This window comes from Cricetulus griseus, chromosome 2 (assembly GCF_003668045.3).
Source record: "Cricetulus griseus strain 17A/GY chromosome 2, alternate assembly CriGri-PICRH-1.0, whole genome shotgun sequence".
Lineage (NCBI taxonomy): Eukaryota > Metazoa > Chordata > Mammalia > Rodentia > Cricetidae > Cricetulus > Cricetulus griseus.
In genome coordinates, this window is record NC_048595.1 from 200,452,594 (window position 1) to 200,471,919 (window position 19,326).

At 39.0% G+C, this 19,326-nt stretch overlaps 2 protein-coding genes across 2 annotated transcripts in view; both read right to left on the reverse strand.

Annotated features, from left to right (window-relative positions):
- The window catches only part of Pcdhac2 (protocadherin alpha subfamily C, 2), a 197,572-nt gene that overhangs the window by 69,110 nt on the left and 109,136 nt on the right, over nucleotides 1-19,326 (reverse strand). The gene's annotated exons all lie outside the window — the stretch shown is intronic.
- Nucleotides 14,512-16,983, reverse strand: LOC113833711 (protocadherin alpha-C1-like). Its single transcript, XM_027398109.1, has one exon. It carries the CDS (start codon nucleotides 16,981-16,983, stop codon nucleotides 14,512-14,514), a length of 2,472 nt encoding a protein of 823 aa, XP_027253910.1.

Consider the following 19,326-nt stretch of genomic DNA (forward strand, 5'->3'; position numbering starts at 1 on the left):
GAGCACATGGGTTCAGTTCCCAGCACCCAACATGATGGTTTATCACCACCTGTAACTTCAGTTCCAGAGAATCCAATACATCTTTTAAATTCTGTGGGCCTCCAGGCATATGCATGGTACAGATAAAACACCTATACACCTAAAATTATTTTAAATAAAAGATAGTTTTTTTATTTTAAAAAGAAAAATCTGAAGTAATATAAACTTAAAGCTAAATTTGGCAAACTAAAGTTGGCAAAGGTATTAGTACGCATTGATGTAAAAATCAGTTTTATTTCCATATATATATATATATAATTAAAAATTTAAAGACCATGTGAATAGCCCCAAATGTCAGGTATGTAATAAAACTTGTGCAATAGTTCTTCACACACACTTATGCAAAAGTAAACACTGAGAAAAACAAGTGAAATAAAAAAATTGCTTTGTGCATGAACTGAATTCCTCACTATTTCTGTTAAACCCCATATTCTTATAGATTCAGAATATCTGAATGAAATATTGTCAGTATAATTCCTATTCTCTTTTTTATTTTTTTAATTAAAATTTTAAACACTGTTTTCTGTGTGTTTAAAGTAATACTAATTAAAGCCACGGATTTTTGGTAGGAATGTATTGAGCTGCTTCTGCAGTTTATATAAGAAAAGAGAAGGGCCAAAAATGCCTAAATTAATCTCAAAGTGGGAGAACTTATACAACTGCACACCAACACAATTTAAACCGACTATATTTAACACAGGATGAAAATGGCTTAAGAATAGACAAGGAGGAAAATGAAACATAAGAGAGTCTAGAAACAGAACCAATGAGTGTGCACTCTTGATTTATGAGAATGGAAGCACTAAAGTACACAGTGAAAGGGGGACTCTTTTTAATCGCACCAATCTAATATAATAGTGCTGAGAATGTAGAAAGTCTGACTGGGTTGACACAGAAAAAAAATGAATATCAGCTCTCACATTATGCCTTACTCTAAAGTCAGCACTGGTAATTTAAGATCTAAATGTTCAAGTTAAGACAGGAAAATTTCTGGAACTTATTACCTAAATGTAGCCATTTAGATTTAAGTTTCATTAAAATTTGTCACATTGAGCAAAATATGTTAAACAAATTAAAGAATAAGCTTTGTAAAAGAACCGAATTCCTCACTATTGCTGATGAACCTAATATTTGTATAGAGTCAATAAATATCTGAATTTAAAATATTGCCAGTATAAGCCCTATTTTCTATAGATCCACTGTAATACTAATTAAACCCCATTATTTAGCTAAACAAATTTCTTTTTGAGGGTTAAGAAAGGGTAATTTTACTAATAGTTTTATGCCAATTAATTGAATTTATATTTTAGAAACCTTCTTTAAGTCTATAGTCAGGCAGTTTCAGAGCTGTAGTCTATAAAAACGTAAGGGAAAGGTATTACTAACTCTACACAATTTTTTTCCAAAAACCAAAGAGCAGAGAATATGTACCAATTCATGTGTAAATATTTTAAAATATGTTAATACTTAAACCAAACACAGAAAATAGAAGATCACCAAAAATAAGTATCACTCAAGGACATTTACATAATTAACAAGTCAAATCCATGAACATACGGTGATAGCCACTTAAGAGCACCCCATGGATGTAGTGTAGTTAGAAGAGTGCTCTCCTAGTAGGCAGGAGGTTTTGAATTGGACCCCCAATACCATGTAAACCAGCATGAAGATGCAATCAGAGGTGGACGCAGGAGGATTAAAAGTTCGGAATCTCCCTTAGCTACCTAATGAGTTTTTAAAGAAAAAAAAGGAATTAAAAAGCAACGTATATTTCTATGTACTACTCTGAAATTATGTTGGGTTTATATTTCTAATGGAAAAAAATCAAATGAAGAATGCACACTATATGGAATGGGTATGATGTTACTTTGAATGTGTCTTGTCCATAAATTTATTTTGGAGCTATGTAAACACTTCACATAATTAAAAAATTTTGAAAGAAACTTGAAATAAATGAGCGTGATTTCTATATATAACTGGTAGCTATCTATAAAGAGATACTTTAAAATTTAAAAAGACTCAAAGATACTTTAAAACAATAAAAAGTAGTAACTTCCCTGGGTGTGCTTACTGCTATCTGAATCTTAAGAATAACAAGAATAGTAAAACACTAATTATAGTGACCATGTCATTAGTGCTGTGGTAGCATTATTTTCTAAGTCTGTTGCTTGAACGGTGTATGGTAACAAATGATTGATCTTGTTGATGTAACTGAAATTTTTAATTTTGGGTTTAGGATAAATATAAGATTGATGAAGTTAGTAAAGACCTCAGAATGATGAACTTGAGTTAGAAAGATTAATATCAACTTATATGTTTCATCTTTTTAAAGATTAATCTGTAAAATCAAAAATACCAATGACAGTTTATGGCTGGAGAGGATGCGGAGAAAGAGGAACACTCCTCCACTGCTGGTGGGAGTGCCAACTTGTACAGCCACTGTGGAAATCAGTATGGCGACTCCTCAAGAAAATGGGAATGAGTCTACCACAAGATCCAGCAATTCCACTCCTAGGCATATACCCAAAAGAAGCACATTCATATAACAAGGACATATGTTCAACCATGTTCATAGCAGCATTATTTGTAATAGCCAGAAACTGGAAGCAGCCTAGATGCCCCTCAACTGAAGAATGGATAGAGAAATTGTGGTACATTTACACAATGGAGTACTACTCAGCAGAAAAAAACAATGGAATCTTGAAATTTGCAGGAAAATGGATGGAACTCGAAGAAACCATTCTGAGCGAGGTAACCCAATCACAAAAAGACAAACATGATATGCACTCACTCATATGTGGACCTGCTTTATGATACATAGTAGTGACCATGCTTTATCAGAATTGTTTTTAATAATGTTGCTCAGAATGGTTTCCTCCCAGATGATGACTGAGAAACTAATTTTAAAAAAAATGGTGCCAAGTACCACAAGAGTAACAGAACTGTGCTGTTTTCTGGGATTTTGTTTTTCACTTTGTTGTTGTTGTTGTTGTTATTGTTTGTTTGTTTTTTGTTTTTGTTTGTTTGTTTTTTAAATGGAGTGTGCTGGATGTCTCTACAATTTTGTTCAAAGGACTGCAGAACCTGGAAAAACTGTTGCTGCTATTGATGCATAACATATTGCCATTATTGCTATATATATATATATATATATATATATATATGCTAATTGAAACTCAAATATGTGATGAATCCAAGGTGTTTCAGGGAGTGCTCACCTGTGCATGCAAATTTGATTTCATCTTTAGTAAGTAGTAAAGTTATATGCTTGCCAAAAAAATTAAGTGACACAATGGAAGACAAATGTCACACAATTTCAATTTCATGTATAACCTAGAAATGATGAACTTATGGGAACAGAGAGCAGAATTGCGGCTATTAGGCTTCAATGTGGTTCTTTTAACAATGGGGAAATGATTGGTTTAAGGATATAAAACTGCAGTTGGACAAGAGGCATGGTCTCTCTGAAGTCTTGAGGTCTACTGAGAACATGATGAATATGGTTGATAACAATATGCTATATTTTAAAAGTTGTGAGATAGTATACTTTAAGTGTTCTCAAAACAAAAATGATAAATATGTGTGATATAACATGTTAATTGGTTTAATTTAGCCATGCCATTGTGAACATACTGTATTCTGTATCATAACTGTGCATGACTTTATTTATGAGCTAAATAAATGAATGAAAAAAAAGATTAATCTGTTTTGCTGTCACTGTTTTGTTCTTGTTTTGTTTCATTTGAGACAGATTCTCTCTACATAGCTTTGGAAATTGCTCTGTAGTCTAGGCTGGCCTCAAACTCACAGAAATTTCTCTGCCTTCTGAGTTCTGAGGTTAAAGGTGTACATCACCATGCCTAATTAAAAATTAAAATCTTTTAACTCGGTAACTAACAATACCTAAAAGCTTGACAGTAACAATAAACACATATGTTTTCTGAATTATATTTTAAACATAACCTACTAAAAAGAGTGGAAGGAATACTGGAGAATGACTGATTACAGGTCTAGGAAAGGCAATGTAGAACATGACTTATAAGACTGTTTTACTCTACAATTACATCAAAATAAAAGATTTAAAAGAAGCCATACATAAATATAGACTCAGTATCCCAGCTAAATAGAACCAAACTTAACAAACCCAAATAATTTGAACATTAAAAATTAATAATTATAATGGATGGTGGTGGTGCACGCCTTTAATCCCAGCACTTGGGGAGGCAGATACAGGCAGATCTCTGAGTTCAAGTCCAGTCTGGTCTACAGATCAAGTTCCAGGACAGCCAGGGCTATACAGAAAAACTTGGTCTTGAAAAACAAAAAAATAATAATAATTGTAATGTATTGAGTCATATTAAGTTTATTTATCGGTAGCAAGTCTTTCTGTATAGCACCAGCTCCCAAATAATGGCAAAGACTTCTTATTAATTATAAAAGCTTGGCCTTAGCTTAGGCTTGTTTCTATCTCTTATAACGTAAATGAACCCATTTCTATTAATCTACATGCTGCCACATGGCTCGTGGCTTTTACCTCTCCCCTTGCATGTCCTACTTTCTCTCTGTCTCCTCTGGCTTCTCTCCCCTACCTAGATTCATCTCCTCTTCTTTTTTCTTTGCCTGGAAGTCCCTCCCAACCTCTTCCTGCCTAGCTATTGGCCATTTAGCTCTTTGTTAAACCTATCAGAAGGCACCTTGGCAAAGATACATCTTCACAGTGTACAAAAAGATTATTCCACAGCATTTGTCTAAAGTTTGTTCAACATTTAAAAAATTATTTTTCTTTTTTTAGGGGACTAGGAAATTAATTTTCTGTGTTTTGTTTTTATTTGTTTTTACATCGCTAGGGACTGAACCTATAGTCATACTCATTCCAGACAAGGACTCTCTGTCACTGAGCTATCTACCCAACTTTTTGAGGCAGGATCTCACTAAGTTGCCCAGTCTAGCCTTCAACTTACTCCTTAGCCCAGGAAAACCTTGAGTTTGTAATCCTCCTTGTTTAGCCTCCCATATACCTGGGGTTAAAAATCTCTGCTACCAGGCTAGCCTTGCTATTCTGAAAACTACTGAAGAAATGAAAGAATCAAGAATTTGTGCTACCTTTCTATATTAGTTAGGGTTTCCATTGCTGTAATACATCACTATGATCAAAGCACCTTGGGGAGAAAAGAGTTATTTCATCTTATAGTTCGAGTCCATCACTGAGGGAAGTCAGAGCAGGAACTATAGCAGGGCAGGAGGCAGGAACTGATGCAGAGGTCATAGAGAGGTGCTGCTCACTGACTTGTCCTCAGGGCTTGCTCACTCTACTTTCTTATAGTCTTTAAGTTCAAAGTTAAGTTCAAAACTATGCCAAAACATTCTTTCTCACTGTTTTTGCATTTTCACAGATGATACAAAAGCACTAATAGGAAAAACTTACCACCACAGATGGAATTAAGTCAGTGTCTTCAGGCTCCACTAATCATCACTACATTCATTATCACACATTTGCAGCAAGAAAACACTAGAGGGATGTCCTTGATTAAGCACTTCATCTTATTAATTTTATTAAACCTCAACGATTAAGTGCATTTGTTTTAAGTATTTTATGTAAGAAAACCAACCTGGAAAAAATATGCTTCAGATGCTTCTGCTACATACTGAAAATGTCATTGCCCCAAGGAATGCCAATTGTTTCAGGATGATTGGGTGTTTCTCTACAGAACAGCATTTTTACTGACAAGAAATACTAACAAACCATGACTATCTGACTGATGTTCTCTCAAAAATGAATGAAATAAGCTAGTTGCTATAAAAAAAACTAGCATTATTTACTCTGAATGATAAAACTCAAGATTTGGGATGAGTGAACTTTGGAGAAACTATGGGAGCTGGGAGATGGCTCACCAGTTAAGAGCACCAGATGCTCTTCAGAGGACGTGGGTTTCATTTCCAGTACCCACAGCAGTTCAAAACTACCTGTAACTTCAGTTCCAGGGAATCTGATGTCCTGTTCTGGCCACTGAGGGTACAGGCACACATGTGGTAAACAGACATACATACAGGTAAAACACTTGTACACATCATTTTTAAAAATGGGTTAAATCTTTTAAATTTTTGGAAGACATGTATCTACCATTGTGAGATTCCAGCTTCATAATATGAAAGGCTCTTATGAGGTCACTGATAGTATGAACAAATGTGTTTTTTACTTTTACATACTAAAATATGTTCACATTTGAATTACTTGCATACTTCAGGAACCAAATTACAAATGAGTATGAATTTTAAATTACACATTAGAGCTAAGATGGCTAAGCCAGTGAAGTGTCTTTCATGCAAGCACAGGAGCTTGACCTTCACAGTTACAGAAAGTGACTTTAGTACTCTACTTTTTTCAGTAGACAGGTCATCCAGACAAAAACTAAACAGAGAAATGCTCAAATGAAATAATGTCATAAATCAAACAAACTTAGAAGACAGCTACAGAAAATTCCATCTCATCATGAAAGAATATACTTGCTTATCAGCAGCCCTTGGAACTTTCTCCAAAATTGATCAAACACTAGGACAAAAACCAACAGATAGAAGAAATTTGAAATAACACTCTACATCCTATCTGAACAACATGGATTGTAGTTGGTTATAAATAACAACAGAAAGTTTATATAAACTCATAGAAATCAAAATGGAAGTTAAAAACCTTTTTAGAATTTAAAATGAAAACAGAATACAACCAAACCCATGGGAGATAATGAAAGTAGGTTTAAGAGGCAATTTCATAGCACTAAGTATCCACATCAAAACACTGGAGAGAGTGCATAATTAGGAACTCAATAACTGAAAGCTCTAGAACAACAAGAAGAAATAAGTATCCAAAAGAGCAGATGGCAAGAAAGAATCAAACTCAGGACTGAAATCAACAAAACAGAAACAAAGGAAAACAATGAAATAAAACAAAACCAATGTTAAAAAATGAAATAAAAATTGGTTCTTTGAGAAAATTAACAAGAATGACAAACCCTCAGCCAAATTAACTAAAAGGTAGAGAGAGAAGGGGCATTACAAAAGACAATGAGTAACTTTAGAGAATCATATGGACAAATTCTAAAAATATGTACTCTAATAAGTTGGAAAACCTAGAAAAAAGGATGGGTTTCTTGACATATACAACTTAACAAAGTTAAACCAAAATCAAATAAGTAATTTAAACATATCTATAACTCCCGGTGAAATAGAGGGAGTGATTAGAGTATTACAAGCAAAAAAATAAAGCCCAGAGCCAGATGGATTCAGCACAGAATTCTACCAGACCTTCACAAAAGAATTAACGCCAATGCTCCTCAAATTTTTCCACAAAACAGAAACTGAAGGAACGTGTTCTACTTCTTTTTATAAAGCCATTATTATCCTGAAACCAAAGTCACACAAAAACCTAACAACAAAAGTAAAACTATAAGCCAGGCAGTGGTGGCACATGCCTTTAATCCTAGCATTCAGGTGTAGTGATATATTTTTTTATGATTTATTAAAGCTTGACTGAGGATACAGAAAAACAAAGTCAAGCACAAGCCTTATAGAAGTCAGGCACACACCTTTAATCCCAGCAGACAGAAGATAGGAGGTGGTTGTACACACCTTTAATCCTAGGATTTGGAATTAACAGATAACCGGATCTTTGTGAGTCCAACCAAGGCCACCCAGATCTACACAAGAGTGAATCAGTCTAACTGAGAATTATCACTCACACCTTTAATCCCAACATTAGGGAAGTATATAACACAGAAGCAAGGTCTCAGAGAGGCATTCATTCTCCAGCCATGCTGAGGAGAGATTACAATCTGAGGCTTGGTGAGAGCTTCTGACAGGATCAGCCCATTCAGCCTGAGGTAGAGGTAAGAAGCTTGAAGTTTGAATCTCACTATCAGTCTCTGGGTCATTTTTTGTTGTTTTACACTCAGGAGGCAGTGGTAGGCAGATTTCGATGAGTTCAAGGTCAGTCTGGTTTACCAAGAGAGTTCCAGGACAGCCAGGACCACAAAGAGAAACCCTGTCTCAAAAAATAAAAAAAAACAAAACAAAACAAAAAAATCCCCAAATCAAAGCAAAACTAAAAACCCCACCAAATTATCGACCCATATCCCTATGAACAGAGATACAAATGCTCTCAATAAAATACTTGCAAACTGAATCCATGAACACATAAAAAAGATTATCTACCATGATCAAGTTGCCTTATCCCAGAGATGTAGGAATAATTCAAAATATGTACATCAACAAATATAATCTACCATGTGAACATCTCATTAGATACAGAAAAGCCTTTGACAAAATCCAATACTCCTTCTTCATAAAAGTTCTGAGAATGTGATGTAAGAGGAACACTTACTCATTGCTGGTGGGAGTATAGACTTGTACGGTCACTATGGAAATCAGTGTGTCAGTTCCTCAGGAAGCTGAGAATAGATCTACCTCAAGATCTAGCTATACCATTCCTGGGGATATATAAACCCAAAGAACTCTTCATCCTACTACATAGATACTTGCTCATCTATATTCATTGCTGCTCTATATATAAATAGCCAGAAATTGAAAACAGTCTAGATGTCCATTAACTAATGAATGGATAATGAAATGTGGTACATTTACACAATGGTATATTACTCAACTATCAAGAAACATGGAATTATGGAACTCACAGGTAAATGGATGGAGGTAGAAAAAAATCATCCTGAGTGAGGTAACCAAGACACAAAAGGACAAATATTGTACATTTTCTCTCATAGGAAGATGCTAGTTTTTAAGCTTTTGATATGCGTGCCACAATCCATATAACCACAGAAGTTAGGTACCTAGTAAGGGGCTGGGGCAAGAAGAGTATGCCCCATGGTAGAATAAATACAATATACTGTTATGGAAAGACAAAGGGAGAAGTAGACTAGGAGGATTAAATAGGGAGGGGTGGAAGAGAAGGGTAAAAGAAGGAATTTGGGGAGGGACAATTAACACTAAAAGCAATTTGAAAAACTATACAAAAAACTATTGCTATAGACGCTTACTAAAATATAAAGATATGTTAAAAGAACCTATATGGAGTCATCAAATAACAGGAGAGAGAATTTCCCAACTAGATATCTTATGCTACCAAGTAAAACCTCCAGTTCCAATGATAGGTTATATCTTGTTGAGTCACTGGCTAAAGGAGCCCTATGGAAACCCCCAACCATCACAGGCTATCGTCAGAGCTATTGGTTACTCTCTGCAACCTGATGGTGAAGCCCTATTGCTGAAGACAACACTTGTCTATATCATCCAGCATGGAGAAGTTAAGCTGGTGCCTAACTAGAAGTTTCACCCCTGACTAGTGTCATGGTACTGGAAGGTACTTCGTATTTACTGGAGGAGAAAGGTAATCACCACTATCACCAACCTATAATCCCTGCAAATTACAACAGCAACCTGACTGAAGATACACCCGTGCAATAGCGGCATGAGGGTTATAGGAGTTCCAGTGAATTTTCATTGGATTTAAGATCCACTCCTTGACATGGAACCCATACCTGAAACAACTAATGTGGCCAAGAACCTGAGACTAGATAAGTCATGAGCAAATGGAAAAAACCTACCATGCTATTCTGCAAAATGAACCCAGCAATAAAATGACTTCTAGGGACCCATTGCTATTCCCACAGATCAGGGCCTCATTCAAACCATATCAAAGAAGCTTATTGCAGTAGATGGGAATTAACTCAGAGACCCACAACTGGACAATGTGCAGAGAGCGAGAGACTCTGAAGCACTCAGTTCTTCATCAAACTCCTCCCTTCGAGGCTCAGAAAACTGTGGAAGAAGGGGTGGAAGACTGTGATAGCTGGAGATGATGGATGACTCTAAGGAAACAGTGCTGTCCAGACACAACAGTACTACTACACATACAAACTCAAAGAGTCTGGCAGCATGCATAAGACCTGCACAGGTTCAAGTCAGATGCGATCCCAGTACTGAGGTAGGGGAGTGAGCATAGGGTCCTATCACAAACCATCTTCAGTTGATACCCACTGGCCACAGGAAAACTCGGCTTTCTCCAATGGAGTATCAGTGGGTATATCAACCACACTCTAGGGCAGGTCCCATGCCCAGGAGTAGTTTGTTGGTCAACAAAAGACAAAACCAATAATATTTTGAACTTTTATTTCATTTTGCTTTGTTTGACATTTTTTTGTTTTTGTTTCTCGGGGGTATTCTTTGTTTTTTTGAAAGAAGGAGAGAGAAAAACAAAGCTTGAGTAAGGAAGTGGGGAAGATATAAGAGGAATTGAAGGAGAGGATTTGTTGTTGCTTGTTTATTTTTCAAGACAGGGTTTCTCTGTGTAACCCTGGATGTCCTGGAACTTGCTTTGCAGACCAGGCTGGCTTGAACTCACATAGATCCATCCTCCTCTGTCTCCTGAGTACTGGGACTAAAGGCATGCACCACCACGCCTGGCTGGGAAATTTTTTTCAATAAAATTTCAATAAAAAAGAGCCACGTGGAAAAACAAACAAACAAAACACCTAGGGAACAAGACAAGTAATCCCCTTCATCATTTAGCTTGTGTTTTTGTTTGTTTTGATTACTCTTAACAACAAATTGTTTATAGCCCATAATATTGCAGTCAGGAGCTTGTGTTGTGGGCCATATTTATTTTATATTCTTACAGATGTTAGTATTTCTGATATGTATTTGAACAACATAATAAAAACCTTTTTGCAATTAGTCAGTCCTCAAAGCAACCCATAGAAGTGAATATTATTGTTTTGCTCTAACTGCAGATTTGAAGACAAAAAAAATCAATAGATCACTAACATATCAGACATATTGCCAATACTTTCCCACTCACATATTTCTGAGTATTGCTTTTCTTGTCTGTCCACTCAAGCTATGATGCTATCTTTCTTTTTATATTATTTCTTTTTATTCTTTTGGAATTATAATATAGTTATATCATTTACCCCTTCCCTTTACTCCCTCCCAGATCTTCCATATGCTACTCCTTGCTCTCTTTCAAATTCACAGTCTTTTTTATTTTTACCTATCTGAGGGTCCCTATTTTCAATTAGCAATAATCACACCTTGTATAAACTTCATTTGGCCACTGCACAAAGCTCAAAGAGTCTCTATTTTACAATCAGTGCCATTATGCTATCTAAATGATTTTTATTTTTTATATTTATTTTTTATTTTATGTGCATTGGTGTTTTGCCTTCATGTATGTCTGTATAAGTGTCAAGTCTCCTGGAACTGGAGTTACAGAGAGTTGTGAGCTGCCATGTGGGTGCTGGGAATTGAACCCCGGTCCTCTGGAAGAGCAGTCCGTGCTCTTAACCACTGAGCCATCTCTCCAGCCCCCTAAATGATTTTTAAATCTGAATATATTTCACATGTCATGCAAGCTTCCTAGGTTACAGCACTCTAAAATATTGTAAAGTTACCAGTATCACCAATAGTTACAATCTATGATAAAGTCTACTTGCAACCATATATCCATGAATAAGCAAAAACATTTTGAATACCAAACCATTCTATTACTCCGTAAGCAGGTCACATTGCAAATATCCTTAACCTATTTATTCTGGAACAATAACACATTAGTATAGCAGTGAGATGCTCAACCCAGTAACTTTGATATAACATATTTAAGAGTAGTAGTTGTATGCTGTTTCCCGATCCATTTTTGTTACAATACTGTAGGTTTTCTGAAGAAATTGCCAACACTTCAATTATAAATGACAGGTTGAAATTTACCCATCAGGGGTACCTTTTTTTTGATGCCAGCTTAAGAAATTAGACTACCTTAACAGAAAAAAAAAACAGGGACATGAGGTGCATTATTTGTTGTACAGTAGGTCAATTTTGTTTGTGTCTGATACATAGTTTCAATAAGAGAGATGCAGGTGAAATCCACATTTGACTGGATTTCTTAAGCTGGCAGTTTTTGGTATTATAACTCTCAATATATTATAAACAAACTAAAATGAGAAAACAACTTAAACTCAACAAAGTATAAACAGGTGATTCCACGTATTCTTGCCACTTTGTCTTTCCCATAAGATCACATGTGAAAGAGAGGTATTTCCTCTCTGCTATTAGCTCTTAGTTTTTTAATAGTGCAGGTGATGTGTGCATGGGGACCTGCAGGTGCATGTCCCCGTGCTCCACGTGTGAAAGCTAGAGGAGGGCATGGGAGGTCTTCTACCACTCCGTCCTTTACTGAATCTAGGCAAGGTTTCTCACTGAACCGGAACTCACAGTTGGGCTTGTCTGGTTAGCCCTGTAGTGCCCAGGTTCAGCCTGTCTCTGCCAGCCAACACCCAGTTTGCAGGCTTGCCCAGTGTTTTACATGGATAGTGGAGATTCAAATTCAGTTTCTCATGCTTTCATAGCAAGCAATCTTACTCACTAAGACAACTGCTCAGCCTTTTGTTTTTTACATAAATGTTTCATTTTCCTTTTTAATTTCATATTCATTGGCCTTTATAATGACTTATTTACATTTCCCTTTTCTAGTCAAACCTGTTTCTCAAACTATCCCTATCATCAAAATGCTCAACTCTCTTTTTACAGAAAGCAATGAACAGGGAGTGGTGGCATATGCATTTAATTCCAGCATCTTGGAGGCAGAGCCAGGCTGATTTCTATGAGTTAGAGGCTATTCTAGTCTACATGTTAAGTTCCAGACCAGGGTAACATTGGGAAACCCAGTGTCAAAACAAAGCAAAAACATAAATAAATTAAATAAATGGTAATCACATATCAAGTACTTTGATGCTTGAATTGTTAACATTGGACACACCAGTTTCCCACTTTAACACTAATGAGATTTTGTTGGTAGAATTTTCTGCAAATTTCACAATGTAAATTTGTGCATTCTATTGATCCCTTTGCCATCTAAAGAACTGGAGTCATGCTTATCCCGAATATAGCATTGAGTGTTTTCATGAAATTTTAGGGCCAGAAAGTTCCTCTGCTTTACTATTTCGTTGTGTATGTCACGAGAAGAAAATAATCATTGAGCCATTATATCTGGAAATGGCCATTAAACTATTAACTACATATACACATGTGCAAAACATGTTGAAGTATTACTATTCCAAACCATTGCTTGCACACTCATTAAGTTCATTCCATAGGCATAGCTTATATATTAGGTTTTATTATAGCATGTAAGAATAGTAAGTATATAACATTATAATAAATCTAAATCTCTTGCATTTGCAGTCCCATCATTATTTGGGGGAGAATAATTCATAAGCCATTTTCCTCTTATTTCTTAGAAGACTAAAGCAAGAGATGCTTTCTCTTCCTTCCCCGATTTCTGCATTCATAATTTCTTGTATCCATGATTACAATAGTGTATAATATTAATTGTGTAAAACATACTGTTCTAACTCCATTCAAATTTTTTGAGATTACCAAAGCCTCTGAAGTATTTCAATCACTTAACTTGCAGTAGGTGCACTACTCTCAAATATAGTGGCTTCTAAAATAATAAGAAAACTGAATTCAAATAGAATGAGTTTTGAAAAATAAACATAACTCTGAAGACACATATGTATCTGACAAAAGATTACTCAGTTTTGTTTTTGGAAAACACAAAATAAAAGTTATCAGAGTCATTGCCCATAGGTGTCTGAGAGATGCTTGTAATTTTGTGTGTTTTACAAAGTGCTGTGGAGCTATTAACCACATTTAGGCATGTCTTTCTGAAAGAGTACTTGCCACAATGATACTTAGAAAAAGTACAGGATGCAGAATATGCCATATTTTATTAGATGTCATTCAAGACCAAAGTCAAATGTCATCTTGACTACAAATGTCTCTTTGATTCCTTCCTTCCATCCAGATATTCACTCATGTTTTGTTTCTGTCTTTGATGAGTATCCACTGCAATTTATTTTACATCTCCAGTGATTATCATCTTTTCATAAAGTATTATAGTGATCTGAGTGTCTCTTCTTCCATGTTTTGTTCATGATCTGCATATTCACGTGTTTTTCACTTTAGGTATCTGAGCACCCGTCTCGTATCTGTTGCCCATGAGACACACCAGCCCTTCATTGACTTTAGACCTCTAGTCCATGTTACCCTTATTGATTTTAATAAGTTTTAATGTTTTACCCTCTGGCTCAGAAGATAAAGGTGCTTGGCAACTGGAGTTCAGAAACCTGAATCTCCATGATAGAAAGAGAAATCCCACTTCCTCTGATGTCCACAGGCCTACCATGCTTCACACATGCACATGCATGTATGTGCACAGGCACACACACAAAATCAATCTTTAAATTTGATTTATAAAAATTAACTTAGTTCCTTGGTGTCTAGAGAAATTCTCTAAAGCATACTCCCAGAATTCTTGAAATATAGAGAAGTATACAAATGATTAAATATAAACTGAAGAAAGACTCCTCTAAGAAACAATCTAGAACATAGCTGGCAGCTATCTCCCTGTCAGAGGAGCCAAACACCACAAAATGTGCTTACCAGGGCCTTGTCATTTGTATGATCTCCTTTTCTATTCCGAATCTGAGCACAGGATATTGGCAAATTCAGTCCTACACCAGTGGCCAGATTTCTCAGATCAGCAGCATTGTATTTCCCATGCAAGAGCAAGCTGCTCCTACCAGAACCAAGTCCCAGAGAGGTTTGATAGAGGTATGTCTGAGAAAGTCTCTCCACTGTAGTGACATCTATTGTGGTTGATGTCACCCAAGGACCAGAAGACATGGTCCTCTCACGTCTCACAGTTTCTGGAGAATGACAGCAGTTCTGAGAGCAACAAGCTGGTCTCTGGCTCAACTTGTTGCACACAAAGAAAAGCAAGCACCCCAGAAATAAAAAGGAAATGCAGACCAGGGCTATTACCAAATACAAGTTCTGGGCAGAAAGCTGTGTTCTTGGTTCCCAGATATCTTCAAAGTCTGGAAGGACCTGAGGAGCAGAGTTGCTCAATAGCACACCCAGAGTGACAGAGGAGGACAGTGGTGGCTCTCCGTGGTCCTGAACCACTACCACTACCCTCTGTTTAACCGCATCCGTGGGAAAAACTAAACGTGCAGTTCGAAGCTCTCCCATATTCACTGAAATTCTGAAAAGACTAGAATCAGAAGCCCAAGAAATGTGGTAGGAGAGCCAGGCATTAGGACCACTGTCTGCGTCCTCTGCTACCACTTTTGTGACCAGGTGTCCAGTTCTAGCAGAGCGGGGCACTCGTTCCACCGGGATAGAGCCATTTCTAGGCAAGGGAAACAAGATGTCTGGTGCATTGTCATTCCTGTCTACCACAAACAGGTTCACAGTCACCGTTGCACTTCTGGGAGGAATGCCACCATCTCGGCCTTCCACTCGGAAGCGAAGCCCCCTGAGCTGTTCAAAGTCAAAGGAAGTTCTGGCAGTGACAACACCACTAGTTGGTTCCACCGACACCAAGCTGGAGGAAGCTGGCATCCCTTCAGGGATGACATCCAACAGCTCATAAAAGACAAGGCCATTCTCCCCCAGGTCTGGGTCCTGAGCAAACACACTTCCTAATGAAACTCCAGGGCTATTGTTTTCAGCCACAAAAAGTTCCTGTTGTGGTTGTGGAAAGCTTGGTGTGTTGTCGTTCACATCAGCAATGGACACTGTGAATGTCCTTCGAGTGCTTAGTGGGGGTGAGCCACCATCTGAAGCAGTGATTAGGACCTGGTATTCACTTGCTTGCTCCCGATCCAGGGGCCCATTCGTCAGCAATTTGTAGTAGCTGTCGAAGGAAGCCTTCAACCGAAAGGGGCCTTTGCTGGACATGCTACAAGTGACCTTACCATTGGAACCAAGGTCCTCATCCTTTACACTAAGGAGAGCAACTACTGTGCCAGGAGCTGCATCCTCAGGCACTGGGCTGAGGAAAGTCACAAAGTCCATCTGGGGGACATGATCGTTCACATCAGTCACCTGGACAAGCAGTTTAGTAGTGCTAGCTAGACTAAAAGCACCTTTGTCTCTTGCTTCAACATATGCTTCCAACAACGTTTCCGGTGGACCTAGCGAAGCAGCTACCTGCACCTCCCCACTTTTAGGGTGTATGTGAAAGAGGCACCTCAGTTCTGCTGGTGTGCTGTTGCTTAAGGAGTACCAGACGTCCCCGTTGGATCCTTCATCCGGATCTGAGGCTCGAACGTGGAATAACACAGTTCCATTGGGTGCAGTCTCTGGAACCTTAGTACTGTATACGGAGCGCTCAAATGCAGGCACATTGTCGTTGGTATCCACCACAGTGATGGTGACTTGAGCATCTCCAGAGCGTGCAGGCAGGCCGCCATCCTGAGCAGTGAGCACCAGCAGGTGGGTGTCCCGCTGCTCTCGATCCAGCACTTTCTCCAGCACCAACTCCGGGTATCTGCTGCCATCGACCCGCGACCCCATGTCCAGGCGAAAGTGCTGGCTAGAGCTTAGGCTGTAACTTAGCACCCCATTGCTTCCCTCATCAGCATCTCGTGCATTGGGAAGAGTGAACCGGGCTCCTGGTGTCAGGGACTCCGGGATGTGCAGGTGCACATCTCCAGCAGGGAAGAGGGGTGAGTTGTCATTGGTGTCCAGGAGGTGAACACGCACCTTATGCAGCTCCAGAGGGTCATCGAACATTAGATCGTAGGTCAAGATGCAATCAGCTTTGGCCCGGCATAGCCGCTCACGGTCCGCTGGCTCTCGAACCACCAAGCTACCACTGCCCAGATCCACCCCGAAGTAGGGCTCGCTGTACCTGGAAAGGAAGCGTAAGTTCCGCGAGGACAGAGCAGCTGCTGACAGCTTCAAGTCCAAGGCGATATTGCCTACAGAGACTCCGGGTTCGGTCTCCTCCAACACCGAGTACTCCAGCTGTCCCGCCGCCGTAGCACCACAAGAAACCCACCAACACAGAACTGCCACCCCCCAGCCCACCATCCTCCCTTTCGGCGTCCACGCTCCAGCTGCCGTCACCTGGGACCATGCTCCGAACTCCCGAAGAGAAGGAGCCTTGGAAAGCTCCTGCTGCTCCGCCCGCTAGCACTGCAAGCTTGAAGTGGCCCGGCCACCGGCGTTCCACCGGGGTAGGGCTGCAGGGTGCTCCGGGTGCGGAGGAGCGCAGCGCCGCCTAGGGGTGCAAAGTTAAACTGCCCGGGTGGGGACTCTGGGGCGGCGCTCGCCAAGGACTTGGGTCTGGAGCCTGACTGGCAGCGAGCTCCGTGTTGGACCAGGAAGATGCTAGAGGAACAGACACGCCTCTTGCCAGTGACGTTTTCTAGGTCAACTCCCTGTGGCTGTTGAGTTCTCCACCAGCCACGGCTAGTTCAATACGGGGCGACAAGGCGGAGTCTCTGGGGACAGGTGTTCATTTCAAACTTCCTTTGGACTTAAGCTTTTGGAGGCAGCGGAGGAGCCAGTGGGAATTAAGAGTCCGCGCTCCGATTTTTCAGCGAACCCGCAGTTTCTCTTCCCTGAAGAGTATCTACCACCTTTCTTTTCATGCCTTAGCCTCTCCAGAGTATGGAATAGGATGCCATCGACCAGTCAGAACCCAGAATCAAAAAGCAGGCTTGTCAATTGTCCCCAAAGAGGTCCTGTGACCGTGTGGAGGAAAAGAACGCACTGGCTGTCGTCCTTCCGCACAGTGTGACCAGAACCCTGAATTCCCTCCCTGTAAAAACATTCGGGAAGCAGCAAAGGGAAGCAGCTCCACGTTCAATCTGCTCTTCTGCAGAGAGAACAGATAGGTTTTACGAGAAGCGTCTCTGTTAGGCTACAAAAACAAGTCCGCACTCTACCTAGCACCCTATAGTTCACCTTTTACCCTGTGGGGTAAGCTGAAAAACTGATTGAAATAAGTATTAAACATTAAATTGCTCATTCAAAATCTTTCATTTAATACAGTTGTTCAAACCCCCACAGATCAAAATTTGAAAGGCAAAAGCTGAACGGGATTGGGGGGAGAAGTTCACACTATATTGTATTTTCTGGCCAGAGAGTTGCCTAAAAGTGGTGATTTTTGAATGTGGGTGACTGTAAACCTTTTAAAATTTTATTTAAAAATATTTTTCATTTTACATACCAACCCCAGTTCCCCTCTCTCCCTCCCCAGCCTTCCCCCTTCCCACACCCCCATCCACTCCTCAAAGGGGGTAAGGCCTTCCTTGGGGAGTCAACAAAGTCTGGCATACCAAGTTAAGGCAGGACCAAGCCCCTCCCCCTGTATCAAGGCTGAGCAAGGTATTCCACCATAGGGAGTGGGTTCCAAAAAGCCAGTTCACTACGAGTGTAAATTAATCACACATTTCTCTTGCTTTTTTAGTACTGTGAAATTTTCCATTTTCAATTTGCCAATTTAAATGGACAAACTCGGCACCCTCTTCTTAAGACTCACAGTGGAATTACTAACTGCAGAGCTCCACTGAATTCCAATTATTCCCCTGAGTGTCTCCAGGCAGATTCCCTGTCTCACCCGGGAACTGGAGATAATAGGAAGCAACAGGGCAATGAAAAGGGTGAGTGAGTCCTCACTAGCTTGCCTTTACCAACCAAAGAAAACTATCGAATCTGAGACAAAAATAAAGCAAGAAGCGCAATGGGCCTACAAGGTAGCACCGATGTGGACATCATTAAAAGATCTTAGTAAAATGTCAAACAGCCAGTAAATCTGAATCTATTCCTCACCAAATTCCCAAAGCAAAATGAATTATCTGTTTCTCTGCCAGGGAGCAGGATTTGCAATTTCTCCTCTTAGTTTAGCCCAGCCTGGCTAGGCTGCCTCCTATGGGATGAATGATTATTCTTTGAACTTTCCCATTTATCCTCAGCAGAATAAATACAGCTGGAAAGACATACAATGTGGTAAGCCCACTTTAGTTTTAGACCTGAATGCAAGCCTGCAATTATATCAGGCTTAGGAGTTCTGAGCTGTATCTGGAAGGACAGTGTATGGGTTGTAGACTAAAGTGTAAGGAAAAGAAGAAAAAAAGAAACTCAAAGAATCAGCATGGAAAAATCTCTAGGGCAAACATCACATTTTTAGTTTTTTTTCCTTTTCCTGTCTCCCCACTTAAAGAATCATTGATATCCACTTTCAAAGGATCTCATTTGTGCCATGAATAAGTAGACATCACTTATCTGATCCCCACCCTCACCATATGCCTCCCAAACTCTCAGAATAAATAGCATTGCGTTCTTGTCCAAATAAAATAGAATTTATGGGGAAGCAATGACTAAAAGAAAGGATAGCGCAATAATGAAAGCCAAATATATAAGCTCCTT